The 14,675-nt window shown below is 41.8% G+C and overlaps 1 protein-coding gene across 1 annotated transcript in view; it reads left to right on the forward strand.

Moving 5' to 3' along the window:
• PPP2R2A (protein phosphatase 2 regulatory subunit Balpha) overlaps nucleotides 1–14,675 on the forward strand; it is a 36,217-nt gene that overhangs the window by 16,211 nt on the left and 5,331 nt on the right. The window contains exon 3 of the mRNA XM_082298340.1: nucleotides 11,870–11,967. Within this exon, the coding sequence (XP_082154466.1) occupies nucleotides 11,870–11,967 (98 nt within the window). The remainder of the gene's footprint in view (nucleotides 1–11,869; nucleotides 11,968–14,675) is intronic.

Raw genomic sequence — 14,675 nt, forward strand, 5'->3', positions numbered from 1 at the left:
TTCTACATAATACAAATATAAAACCATTCTCCCATCTTTGCCTCAGAAATCAGTGTAGGTTTTGGTGGCTGAAAGTGTTTCTGAAAGAACTAGAATTGGTATGGCTTGTGTGTAGCACTCAGTGCAGCTACTTTGTTTAACAGGATAATATGTGGTTGAAACAGGAAAATTCCAAGGAAAGGAAGCTCTTTCTTAGAGCTTAGTGTGTAATTTAGCCTAATATCTCTATGTTGTAGTAATACCTAATGTTTTACCTGTATTCGAAACTGTAGAAGCAGAGGACCCTAATGCTGCCAGTCCCCCTTCAAACAAACCATAGATTTCATATTCTTATCTTTTAGCAAAGATTTCACTTGGAGATAAAAGAAATTTGCTTTTAGGTAGAGTTTTATTGCTGCAGCACCAAAGATTATGTGTATGCTCACTTGTTTCAGTGCATTTAAGGAAGGATTGGTTCTATGACTCTTGTGGGCTGTTAAAAACTTTGCTGGTTGCCAAAATTCTGTGGCACTTGATGGAAACCTGAGATTCTGGGCTGCCTTGTGTCGAAACAGGGACACAGTTTCTGAAGTCTAAGTGTAATTGATGTGGCTTGTGGTGGCAGCAGGGCACAAGCAAACCTAGGCCAGGTACCCAGGATGTCAGATGGATTTTTATGGCAGATGATGCATTGAAACAAAGTAGATTAAGAATTATAATGCATTTAGGTTTTTAACACAATGTTGCTTAGGTTTTATATTTTATATATTTTGTGTTTCTGTTATTTTTTTTCCTATTTCACATCAAACTCATCCTTCCTCATGGAGTGCTAAGGGTGCATAGCCTCCAATCATGGTGTTACCCAACCTCTGGATAACTACTGTTCCCGGTCTTTTTTTGGTAATCCTAAACTGTGAGTGAAGAGGAGTTTTTACTGTAATTGAAGTGGGATTGATGCAACACTGAGTGTGACACATCCTCAGTAGGAGGGCCACTCTTCTTTTCCTCTTCCCCACCTGAAAATAGATTCCAGCTTCAGGGGCTGGAAGCTCTCAGCAGCTGAATTTTGTGATGTTACAAAACTGAACCCCATGGAAGCTTTTTCCATCAAACAGGTCCCTGGCATTTAAAAATGCTGAAATGCTGGATTTACTGTTGATTACTTTTTTGTTTAAAAGCAGAACAATTCTGCTTGGAAGGAGGAAAGCTTGTGGACAGATTGAGCCCTTTTAAAAGAAAAAAATTTATTATTATTCTGTAATACTGCGGTAGCTGCAAAGAAGAGTCTCGAGGAGAAGCTGTGACCTTTAACTGTGCATTCCTGATTCTGGATAAATGTTGTAGTTCTACAACCTGTGAGACACTCACCCTCCTTTCTGAGGTGACTTCATCTGGGCACCAGGAGTGGGGTTGGCTTTCTGCCACTCAGGCCTCTCCTGTTTATGATATTAATAAACTGGTGTCAAATGTCCTGGGAACAGTTGATGCAGGTTGAAAGACCTTTGTTTCAGCCAACAATAGACCTGAATTAGTGTGAATAGGAAAAGCAAATAGGCACTTCCTGTCATATTTGAAGGAATACTTGAGTTTGGGAAGCATGTCTATTAAGAGATGTGAACTGAATGCTCATCACTTGCTCTTTGTCCCCAGCAAAATGTTCCCTATGTGTGTATCTCTGTTATCTTCCTAAATATGTTTGCAGTGCTAATGATATAAGGTAGAATCCCGTTTGAATACATTATTTAGGGTATTCTGTGGGGGAAAAACTCTACATCTGTGTAATGAAGATTTAAAAGGGGGAATTGACTTAGTTGTTGCTTTCCTGATCACATTTATTCCTCAGATGAAAGAATAGAGGCCTCTTGCAAAGACTAGAAACTATCAGGATAAATTGAAATAATGGAGTGGTGCCTCAGCCCACCTCGAGGTTGAGCTGCCTTTCACAGAGTGCTGTAACTGCTGTTTGTGGTTTCCAGGCAGAGGATGTCTTTAGAGCCTCCAGGGAATTCTTGTCAGGTATTAAATAATCCCTTATTATGGAGTTTGAAGTATTTTCAGGCTGATGTAGCTCGTGTTGAGTTGAAAAATGGCTCTGTCTTGAGCTGGTAAGGTCACCACTTCGCAGTAGTGTTCACATGGAGTTACTGAGACAGCAGCAATCTCCCAGAGTTGTGGAGCTCTGGAAGAAGCTTCAGACACACACCCCCTCAATTCCAGGATGGGATGGACTGTAGGGTAGATTGCCTTGGGTGTACATGTAAGATACACCCACAGAGATGGAGGCAGCTCCCAAAGGACTTGGGAACTGCAGCGAGGCCCACAACTCCTGTTTTGCTGATTCCAGGGTGTTACATTTTTCACATCAACTACTGCTGGAGCCAAGTTAACCTTTACCTATTAAATATGCAGTGCCTGGGTGTGAGCAGCCCAGTCAGCAAGAGTTTTTTGGGGTGTTTATTTGTCTGGTCTGTTGTAAATGTATTTATTTTTCTGCTTCTCTGTATGTGATCAGACTGCCTGTGCCTTCCTCTGTTCCCCCAACTAGATCATGTCCAGTTTAGGGGCAAGGCAAGTACTGGGAGCTCTGGTTTGCAGCATCTTTTGAACTAAATTCAGTTTATACTCTTTTGCTTGGTGGAAGGAGGGAGTTTGCCTGTTGGTCTCCTGTGCATGTGTTCTGAAAGGAACTGCAGTCATCTCTTAAAGTTTAAAAATAGGAAGTAATTAATCAGGGTGATGAGGGTTAATGGTTTCTATCCAGAAACCAAACAGCTTTGCATTTGTTTGTATAGAGAGAACATTCTTACGTCTGCTGTTGTTGAGCCTTTAACAGGAGAGGATTTTTCACAGTAATTTTTGAAACACTTCCTACTAAAAACTTATTTGGGGTTAAAAACCCCAAAACTATTTAATTCTCTCATCAGATGAAATGGTTTCAAGGGGGCAGTTGAGGACTGTTTCCTGCTAACAAATCCTAATCCTTTAGGGTTTCTTTCTTCTGTAGGTTTGCAGTGAAGTTGGCATGAAAGGAGTTTGAGTGCAGTGCCAGACTCAGTGAGCAGAAATAAAACCTACAGCCCAGTGGTTACAATGGTCATGGTACAGTGGATCACAATTTTAAATCAATTTAAGGTGCAATCAGTTTTGGGAAGTTCCTTCCCAAAACTCAGTATTACTTTTCAGTGTGAATGGTTTCTTTTCACAGAGGTAAAATTTCAGAGCAATTTTATGTCATTTTCAGTGGTAGGAAGCAGGGACACATCAGTGTCTGACACATCTGTTTTCGGAGTGCTTTGACTTGCTGCTGTTTGTCATCTCTGTTTTTCCCTGCCATCACAGGTGTCTTGAAGTCCTGTGTACTGGAGACTTGAGTTTCCTCCTATAAATGGAGACAGGAAGCCAGTGATCTGAACATTAAATCAGTTTCCTTTCTGGTCCAGCAAAGCCAGATTCTGGCCTTGTTGTAGGTGGAAGCTCGTGGAGACTCTGCACACAGAAATGCAGTTAAATGGCATTTTGGGTGTGGGCTCGATGGCCTGTGCAAATCCAGCTGTGCTAGCTGGAGATGTGGTTGCTCCTGAGTGTGTTCCTTGCTTTCCCCTACAGCAAATTTCCTCATCTGATGCCTTCAGCTCAGTCTCAGTGAACTCTTGTTAGCTTAGCAAAATACAAACTGTTTAACAGAAATGAAATGTGTTGCAATTGTTCACAGACGTTTGAGGTGGTGGCAGTGTCTGTTGAAGATGATTATAAGTGTCCCCTGTAGTGATTTCTGCTACTTCTGAGAGTTGCTGGTTTTGCACATTTCTTTGTCGGTCTCTTGCCTTGGTCCAAAAATGGACTGTGGGGGAAAATAATGGTGAATTTGGGGCTGGAAACGTGCCCTGAGTGGAGATGTTGAAGCAGTTGCCCAGTGAGGCACAGGAGTTGTTTGCCAAACACAGGAGTTAAAACATTCAATGTGCTGCTGCCTCTCCAACCTGGATTGTAATGTTGACCATAGATTATGCTTTCTATGAATTCTGTTTAAATGAGGAAGTTACTTGGATGCCACAGTTAATTTGAGATCACATAAAGATTTCTGGATGCATAAGAAGCTGCTGTTCCAGATAAGAGATTAGCAGATGGTGATTCTGTTCCCTCCTTTACTATTGTAAAGCTGTAAAACACTTGATCTAAGTCTTTGTTCCTATCCCAACTTGTAGAAGCTTTTGAGAGTCACTTCTGTGATAATCCTGTTCTCTGCAGTTCCGATGTCATACTCTCACTCCGGCTTTGCAGGGAGGAGCAGCTTCTGGTGCGTGGGACAGATGGATTTGGAGTTGTTCTGCTGTGAGCATTGAGTCCAGTAAAGCTATTTAGGAGCATTACTGGCCTTACATAAAACTAATGGCAACAAGATTAGGGCTGGTGCCACTGGTCCTGCAGTGGGAGGGGATGGAAATTTGCTGTTGTGTTTTCTAGGAAGTCACAAGGCTTAACAAAACTTATTTGCATGAATTTATGAAATCACCTAAATAACACTGTTTTGTACTTGAGTATTAACGTTGCATTATCTCTAGGCTATCTAAGTGTTACAAATGCAGCTGTAAGTTCTAAGCCATCCTAATACACGTAAATCCTATGGAGTCTTGGAGTATTGGTTCTTTCCCTTGCCTCCAGTTCCTCCTTTCATTATAAAAAAGTGACTTAATTCCAACTCCTGCTTCTGAAGACTGGTGATTAACAGAGTGTTCTTGCTGTCATTGCTGGTACATGGATTTGACAGCACAAAGAGTGATCTCAGGAGAATGTGGCACACTCTGAGCTGTGCTTTGCCATGCAAGAGTAGAGCCCTGCTTATCTGGGAGCCCACAGTGAGCAGGGCAGGCATGGGGCATGCTAATGTGACTTAGGAAGTGACAGGAAAAGCTTAATCAAGGGGTATCAAACTTTAATTTTAGGGAGCTAAATAAAAAGTTAAAAATTAAATGTGTAATAGTAACAATAATGACTTTCTAATCCAAAGTTGAACTCACTGTTGAACTAGAATTTACCTAGTGTATCTTTTCTCAAAGATTGGTAAAGTGGGAGAAGAAAGGGTGAATAAAAAAAAGAAATGGGAATATAGAGGAATCTAGGAAATTAGAGTGAAGTTAGTGGCTTAGGCCTGCTTGACGAGGCTTATATTTGATTGTTTTACTTAGGTGAGTTGTTTATGCTGTGAAGTACTATGTGTATTCCCTGTTTGGACAGTGGTGTCTTGTGTTTGTTACACATAGGTAGGGATGTAAATAGGACTGGGAGAGTCTCAGCTCTGAAGTGCATCTCCCCCAAACAGCACTAAATGCTTTCAGCATCAGCAGGGAAATGATGACTTCATCATGGTCGTGTTCTTCATTTTCAGCCTCCCAGGGCTGTTCAAGTGAGTTCACTCACTTGGAGTGAACATGCAGGCCAGGAAACACTCTGTAAATCTTCTTCCTCTCTGTACAGCTCCCAGGTTTGCACAAGCCAGCAAACCCAGCCTAGTTACTGTCTGCTGGAGCTGCATCCTGGGCTCCTGTGTTGTTTGTGTCTGCCCCGGCAGGGCCAACGGCACTGAGAGGCAAGTTGGACATCAGACAAATTCCCCTCCCTGGGAAGGAGGGCAGCTTTGTGTGCTGCAGAATTCCAGGGCTGGTACTTGGGAGAGAACAAGGAACCAGCTGGCTCTGGCAGAGATGCACAGCACAGAGGGAGGGTTTTTGCCACAAGGGCAATAACCCCTTTCTGGTTTCTCTATTTCTACGTGCATTTCTTCCCGTCCTCATATTTTAAGGAATTAATATATTTTTAATGCCCTCTCTAGTAGAGAAGGGATCTATTTAAAGGACTTCTGGAAAGAGTCTCAAGCAGTAAATTGAACAGTAGGAATGCCTTCTCCCAGCTGCCTTTGGATTTGTTGCCTAGTCACTTGAGGGAGACAGAATGAATGCAGGGAATCACTCCTGCAAGTGAATGAAGAGGGAAATGAAGTCAATAGCAAAACTGGTCATGGTAACTTTAGAGCATACAATCCTTGTGTTTCCTTCCCCCTCTTCACAGACATAAATTAGGGATGAGGCTGGAATGCAGAGGGTGTTTTCTTTTATACCACCAGCACTAAAGAGTGAATGGCATTTTGCTCTTTTATTCTTGTCCTGGGGTGTGGAGTTGTGGTACCCTGTGTTGGGAGCTCTCCTCTTCAGACAGACATGTATGGTCATCCTGCCTTAATTTTACTTAAACAGCCTTCCTGTCCTTCCTGTTCACTTTGGGATTAACACCTCACTATCTACCTTCAGAGATAAATACACAATATTTCAGGACTCTGGATAAATGCAGTAAATCCAAATCACAAACCATGGGGTGTTGGTGGGCTGACTCAGTCTCAGTGCATTGTGGAGCTGCTTAAAGTATTTGAAGCCTTGGAAGAGCTTTTGTTTTCTATCCAGTGTCTTTCATTGTTTGTTTTTTTTTCCCAACAATGAAGTACATAACTCCAAAACAAAACCATTACTGGAAACAAGAAAGTCCAGTCAAAAGCCACAATTTTCTGTCATTAGCTGTGACTTGAGGTGGAGTTTCTGGAAGTTGCATCTGTTCAGTAGTTTGAAGCAGGGAGGTTTTGCCTCACCCTGGATTGGAAACGACAAGCAACCCACAAATGATTTCCAGACACTTAAGGTCTGTAGGTTCTCCTGGACAGATACTCTCTCTCTCTCTAGGAAGAATGGCTCAGGTACACTCAGCAATTGTGCATCAAATTCAAATATTTCACTGTCTTTATCTCTCATGATGTTTATCCTTTCCTCTGCTGCTTCCTCAGTTTGAGGCTGTTTGAGCTTCCCTGGATTTTAATACTAATCCTCAAAGTTGGTTTCTTAATGTTTCCCTTTTAAGACAGTTTCTGAAGTATCCTTGGAATGACTGGTTGATGTTTAGTTTGATGAAAATAGGTTTTCCAGGCTGATAAACTGAGGAAGTGGTCTCCACATTAGGTCAGTGAATTCTGTTTTCACTCCCCAGGACAGAATTGCCAACCTGTAAATAATCTGCTCTGCTTTATGGACAAGATTTGTTTGAGTTGCTCCTTTGGAAAATTCCAGAAACTGTGTTTTGAGCCACTGGGAAAGTGTATAAACAGTGCTTTCTAAATAATTTTATAATGCTTTTTAAATGCTGCAATTCTTTGTTCAGTCCTTGGAAGCATCAGGAGATTGCTCCACTTGTGTAAACACTCTGATTTACTTGCTCTCTGCTTAGGCAGCAGATCAACGTGATTCCAAAAACTTGCACAGAAACCTTTTGGGTCTGGTGAAATAAAGCCTCTCTTTGTTCCTGCCATGATTGACTTGCTGCTGCAGAGTAGGTGACATGTTTTGCCTACCAAGCATGTTTTCTAATCAGAGTTTATATAAAGTTCATGGAACATTGAAATAGATAGCCTCTTCTCTACTAATAACATCCCCTTTTTTCTATTACTGGAAACAAATTTAATACAGAATTGCTTTTCAGGTTTGCAATGGGGCTTCTGGAATGACGTCATTGCACTACAGTTTTGTTTTGGTGGTTTGGATTGATGAAGCTGGTTTATTCCTTTTTTCCATAGACATTTGGACAGTGGTAAAACTCCACCACAATACTTTCTCTAAAGTTGCAGAAAACTTGATGTTTACAGTGCACATGTAGTTCTGCGTTCACTGCAATGTGTGAAAGGCCCCCAAAATGTGAAAGTGTTTTTAAGCATTTGTCACTGAGTTTTTCTTGTTCCAAACACTGCTTTTAACAGGGGAAAGGCATTTGAGATCTGTTGGGATTCCTTTCTTCCTCTTTTTTCATTTGAACGGGTTCTCTTTCCAGTGCATTGACCCAGTGGCCTCAGAGCCTTACCTGAAGCTCTGAGATGTGTTTTACCCTTTTCCTATTCCCTGCCAAAGCCAGACACTTTGTTTAGATTCCTTTGGCTCCTCACGTTCCTGTCTCCATGTCTATAATGGAAGAATTTAGTCCTGCTTGAATCCAGTTAAGTGTCCAGACCTTGCTGGTGGATTTGATTTCTGTTGGAGCACTTGAAAAGTGAAGATGTCTCATTGAAGCTTAAAAAACTCAAAGCGGGTTGTGAAAATAAAGATGATGTGCAGAAGGAAAAGAAAGCTTGGCCAGATTGTAGATGCTGGATCTGGGAGAGCTGTAGGGAGCTTTGGATGGCTCTGGGGAAAGCAGACTCTGCTGTGTCTCCATGTGCTGATGGGTCAGGGACCAAAACCTCTCTTTAGTTTGTGATTTTTGGGATCAGTGGCTTGGTTTGGCTGTAGAGTTTTATTTCTCTGAGGTGGGGATACAACTGCTCAGCAGCTTTGTGTTTCCGTAGTGCTTTGCTCAACCTGCTGCAGAACATTTTCACTCATAAATGGATTTCAGGCTGTGTAGGTGATTCCCACCCTGCCACCCCTTTGCTTTCAGGTCACTAAAAACCATTATTTGAAAGCGTTTAGCAGTCTCAGAAGTGTTTCTACAACAACAAGTGTCTGTGAAGGGATATTTTGTGGAACTAAAGGACAAATGTATGGATCTATGCAGAGATATACTTGTAAATGATGTAATAACCTCTGAATTCTTTGTCCCAAGTTATGCAAGAAGCAGAAACCTGGTTCACTTGGTACAGGTATTGCAGGTGCCCTGCAGGAATGAAGGTGTACCTCGCTGTCCTGATTTTTGTCATAATCATGTCTTCATCTCATGTGATTGATGCTGCCCTGTAGTGTTTGAAACCCTCAGCACTGGCAATGTCACACTATATCTTGGTGTCAGAGATGTCCTGAAGTGCTTGAGGGGAGGAGATCACAAATGTGATCTCCAGGGTACTGTGTGAAAGCAGATAATGCTATGGCCTAGGAGGGGTTTGGGTATCAGATAAGGGGTCAGTGGTTATTTCTCTCTGACGCTGTGCAAGAAGAAGAGGGCACTGAAATGCATCCTATTTCCAGCAGCCATCGGTGTGGTGGCAGTAGGGCACTGCACACCTGCTTCTCCTCTAAACATCACCCTGGAGTGCTCCTGGTGCTGGGAAGCGATCATTTCCCAGCGGGAGCAGCTCTGTGTTTGCAGGCTCTCACCGAGGGACAGGGGGGAAAACAGCACAGGCTGGGGATGCTCTGTTGTGCTGAAGGGCTGAAATCATCAGGGAATTACAATTACTATTGGAATAAAGCAGGATAAGATGGATACATGTTTCTGACATGTTCACAGTGTTAATACAGATGAGAATCCACAAGCGAATCCAGGCACTGGGGAGGATGAAATGCTTCCCCTGTCAGTTCTCCAACACCTTTAAATCCACTCAGGTCAGCACCAGTGCCCTGATGTCTGGCTCTTCCTTTGACCAAGGTGTGGGAATGTGGAATTGCAAACAGGGAGTTACTGGGTTTGAATGTAAAACTGCTTGTTTTCTCTCCAGTACAGATTTCTTTGTAATATCTGCATCTTGGCCCTGGTTTGGAATTACTTAAGCAGAAATCACTTTTTTCTGCCACATTTTTAGCATATTTTGTTTTGCCCGTGGAAAGGGAACAATCCAAGATTACACTGTGGAAGGCACATTGGATTTATTGGTGTATCTTGAGTTTTAAAACAAATTAGTATCTTTCCGTTGCAATTGCTGCTAATGAACACAATGGTTATTTGGTTTTAATTTAAAACTGATCCAAGTACTTGGAATGGTCTGCACGGTGTCAGGCACTGGAGAGTTTTCTGTACCTTGTAACTGCTGCCTGAGCCTGCTGGACTCCTTGGAGGTGTGGGATGTGGGTGCTGAAAGTTTGTTTGTGCACCTGAGTCTGTGATAAAGCAGGACCTGTATCAGCTTGGAGATCACTGGAGGAAAGCTTGGATTCTCCTGAAAATAAAAATAAATGCAGAAAGCAAGACTGTCACAAAAAAGTGGTTGTAATACAATACAAAATAATACAAAAAAGATTTGTATTATTAGTAAATACAACATATATCATCACCAGACCTAGGAAAAGAGAGATTTTTATCCTTAATGGAAGGTTTTTCTGGCTGTCGTTGCTGCCTGTTCTAAAATTTCCAGTGACTTTCACCGAATAAGTACTTTGGTGAATTTATCCATCTGTTCTTAGATGAATGTATGAGATTTCTAAGGCAGTTTTTTCTTTGCTCTTCTCTTCCCACGTATATGGACGCATTGGATCTGCTGATCATTTACTGTACTGACCATCAGAGCTTGTAGTGTTAAGTCTGTGTTTTTCACAATAGTAAGTATTCTGTGTACTTCTCGCTGCTGAGAGATGTTAGTGTGTTTTTCTTCAATTAATTGATGACTTATTAAGGTGTTTTCCTATTGGAGGAGTACAACAATGTGCTTTGTATTGTGTGGAAAAGTCAAAATTTGACTGCTTGGTTTGCACTTCCCTCTTTCTGCACTTTGATGAATTGTTTGTTATCTCTATGCCCCGTTCACCTGGGAAAGGTACCTATTAAATACCCTATCTGCAGCTCAGTGGTTTTCATCTTAAGCCTTACAGATGTGAGATAAATCACCTAATCTTGTTCACAAGTACGAGAATGACTGGCTGAAGTAACTGCTGCCTTGTGGGGGTTAGAAATGATGTGCACTGGAATTAAAGTTTTTCTCTGTGTGATCTGGATCCTGGTTCAGTGAGGTACAGGCTGAGGTTGTGTTTTTGTCCTTAACTCTCTTTTGAGGCATTCCAGCCAGTTTGGGCAGCGCTGGGTGAGCATGGCAGGGAAGCTGGTGGGGGGATCTCTAGGGCAGTTTGTGCTGTATAATAAAAACTCAGTGGAGCTGGTGTTTAGCTCTAAATCAAGCAGGTATTGATCTTTTTTAACTCTAAAATGTTATGAATGCAATGGAGAATAAAGAAACCATCCCAGAGAAAATACTGTTTATCTACAGCTGACTGGCATGCAAGTGAAATGGCCTCAAGACTTGTGATGTAAAACTCTGAGGTAGTTTCTTCTGCAGAAAATTAGATTTATAGAGTTGTGTTGCAGTTTGGTGTTCCAGGAGTGGTTTGGCTTCTAATATTCAACTATTTGGGAGTCCAAGGAGCAGTTGTACCTTTGGAAATGTGAATGGGTGGGCTTGAGCTTAAATTGTAATTTGTCCTTTCTGCTGTATGACCAGCTCAGTTTGATACTAGGGATTACTATTCTTGTCAGTGTGTATTCACAACTTAATTTTAGCACTCCCTATAAAAACACTTGTGATAATGTAAACATTCCTCATCCAGAAGAGATACTCAGGTTTTTTGGAGGCTGTTGAGGTTTTTGCCTAATTTTCTGCAGCTGTTTATTCCTTGCATTCCTTAGACACTGATGTCTGAACTTTTCTCCCCTGATACCTTTTGCCTTTAAGTTGTCAAATGTGTCCTGAGTCCTTAGAAAAACAAGGTCATATGGATAATGATTGTGTCTAAATCATCCATTAGGAAAAACAGAGAAAATAAAGGTACACAGTTTCTCTGTGAAGGTACAATCTATACTATCTGAAGTAGAGTCAGAGTAGAAAAATCAGTTCTAAGAAGTTGATGATATTAAACCTTTAAGAATAAAGTAATGCACAACACCGAGCTTGTAGCTCTGGCACGGTGATCTATAACTGCTTCTCAAAGGTATAGCTTAAAAAATTACTGTTATTTTTTGGAAGAAACTTCTACTTGCATTTCACAGATGTCCTTTAACTAAAGTATGTTTGGCTTTTTGTTTGGTTGTTTTGGAGGGTTTTTTTCTTGTTTTGGGATTTTTTTTGTTTTTTTTGGGGGGGGGGAGTTTATCATGGCTTTCTTGGCCGCTTGGTATTTAGAAGAATGACTAATCTGTGGGGTTTATTTTTGTTGTTCTGCAGCGGATATAATTTCTACAGTAGAATTTAACCATTCTGGAGAGTTGTTAGCAACAGGAGACAAGGGAGGGAGAGTTGTCATCTTTCAGCAGGAGCAGGAGGTGAGTGCTGCATAATTACACTCTTACATGTTCTCTCTGTTCCTATTCATTCCCCTTTAAAAGACAAGGAGCATGGTTTTGTAGAACCCTTTACACAAAGTGCATGTGTGTGTGATAAGTGATTACAATACTGAATTTAATGAGAACTTTGTGACACCAGTAGAAATTATTTTAAACACTCTTTAGCTGTGGTCTAAAGAATGTTGAAAGTGAAAATCAAAAAGGGGTAAGACATGAAAGTCCCTTGAGGGAGCTGAAGTTGGTTCTTTTACAGTGACTCTTCCTGGCTGTGATGATGATTTCAGATTTCACTGTAGCTGGGGTTATTAAAAGTTGCCCTTAAGCAAGTGTGTGACTGTGACCTCAGATGTCCTTTTCCACTCTGGTATCAATCAGGTAAAACCACATAATTCTTGTAGCAGAGGTTCCTTTTCTCCTTGTTTTTTAGTCTTTAGGCTCTACCCTACCCCTATGTCAGAGTGGGCAACTGAGCTGCAGTTAGGCTGTGGTTAGAATGTATTTCAGGGAGATGTCACCTCACTGCCTAGAAATGTCACTTTTAGTTTTTCAGTCTTTCCTTCCATTTCCATTGTAAAACTCCCAAAGCTCGGGAATTCCTGGTTCCCTGAGCGGGGGGCTGGTCTGTGAGTGAGGCACGGTCCCTGTGCCAGCAGCTCCCCTTGGTCAGTGGGGACATCTAGTGGGGCTGTCTGGCACCAGCTCGTGAGGTATTTTGTGGCTTTTTATTGTTTTCTTTTCATTTCTTTATTATTTTTTAATTCTTGAGTTGTAACTTGATCCTTTTAAGAATCTTCTAATGTAGCTTAAAGCTGCAGCAGTTCCTTGCCTGCTCTCAGGTGAGCTGTGTTTAAATGACTCCTTGGTTTTTGGTGCATAACCCACAGCTCACATCCTTAGGAGCTGGGATCCAGGGGTAGGAAGAACCACCTGGGTTGTCAGATGAAATTCCGAAGAATTTTTTTGGGCATTTTTTGGCTTCTCTGTGTTTAGGGAGTGATTTGTGTTTAGGGACTTAATTCCCTGATGCACTGGTAGTTAGTTGTTCCAACAAACAACTGTCTAGAGCAGGTTTTATATGTGAAAGTGTATAAAATACAAGTGTTTTATTTGGATTTCTGTGCCTCCTTCTGCCACACTGCACTGGAGTGCTTTGCAGACCACGCCTGCAGGAAGAGAAACGCTGACAAGGGCTGTGTGAAGAGCTGTGTAAACCTGTGTGGCTTCACCCACTGCCAAACTGCTGCCACCTCCGGGCTGGAATGTGGCAGCCGGTGACATCAGCTCAGTGCCAGGCAGGAAGTGAATACTGCATCTCCCAGAAACTGAGGAGGAATTTGCGTAGGCACAGTGCAGTTACCTAAATTGGAATTTAACATTAGGCACTTGGGCCAACACCTCTCCTTGTTTGGAATTTTCTTTTTCCTTTGAGCACCGTGAGACTGAGAGTTTTAAGTTTTGATTTTATCCCAAGGATGGATTTCACATATTACTGGGTTTATATATTATTCTGGTCCTGTAGAGTTTTACTAGAATATACACACAGAATATTTAAGCCTCCATCATTATGATAAGTATGGGATTGAAGGAAAGTTCCCTGAATTTCCGAAGGCATTTCCTACAGCACAATAGATTTCCCTTCCAAGCTGTTCCATGCAGTGACCCAGCTTCACTTGTTAGTTATGACTGAGGCTTAGAACAAAGTCCCTTCCGTTCTCCAGGGTGGGAAAAGCAGTGTGAGGGAGAGGTGTGGTACAGAATTCTGGTGCCAAATGTGATTTCTAAGCATTTTTCTCCCTTCCTCCCCCCCACCCCGCCAAGCTTGTTTTAAAGTGTAAGAATTCCTGCCAGCTCTCAGGGTATGAAGCACGAGAAAATGATGCAAGGAATGTGACAAATGTGGGCCATCAAGGGTTGTATCAGGTGTGTTTTGGTGAGGTACTGAGGGATGAAATGAGCCCGTGGACATGAGACACCAGAGAAGGAAGGAGCAAAGTCCCCAGCCAGGAGCCTATCACAGCAAAGGCATCTGATGGTGCAATCTCTGGAGTGGGTGGGACAGGAATAAATCACAAAATTCACCTTGAAACCACTTCAGGTAAACGTGGGGAGCACTACATCAGAAATGGATCCATTTTTCTGCACCCAGTGGATGAAATTCAAGGTTCAGTCCATGCAGTGCAATATTTTGGTGCCTAAGACGCAGCTTTTGGAAGGAGGAAATGTGCAAGTTTTTCAGTTTTGCAAACATTTCCACCTGGACAGGTAACCACAGGGGTGACTCTAATGCCAGAGCTGTATTCAGCAGAGGTGATGAGCTTTTTTCCCTTCTAGAATGAGGAAGAAAAAGCTGCTTAAGCAGTTCAGAAGCTCTTAGGGAGCTTGGAGTTTATAAACCAGAATAGTGGAGCTGCTGGTGTAAATTTAGAGGTGCCATGTGGGATTTCCATAGTGTGCCTGGAAAGCTGAACGTACTCACAGAATAGATTTGCCATATGTGTGTCTGTGTAGTAGGGGAAGGAATATTCCCTTTAAACAGCAAAGGTAGAAAAATTAAAGGTGAAAGAAGATTTTTTTAAATTTTTTTTTAAATATTTAGGCAAAATACTAGTTTGTTCAGCTGCTCAGCATTAATGTGAAAACTTGCTAGAGATGTTACTCATGTTCTGAGGGGAGTTTCTGCAAACTTA

This window comes from Coloeus monedula, assembly GCF_965178545.1.
Source record: "Coloeus monedula genome assembly, chromosome: 28".
Classification (NCBI taxonomy): Eukaryota; Metazoa; Chordata; class Aves; order Passeriformes; family Corvidae; genus Coloeus; species Coloeus monedula.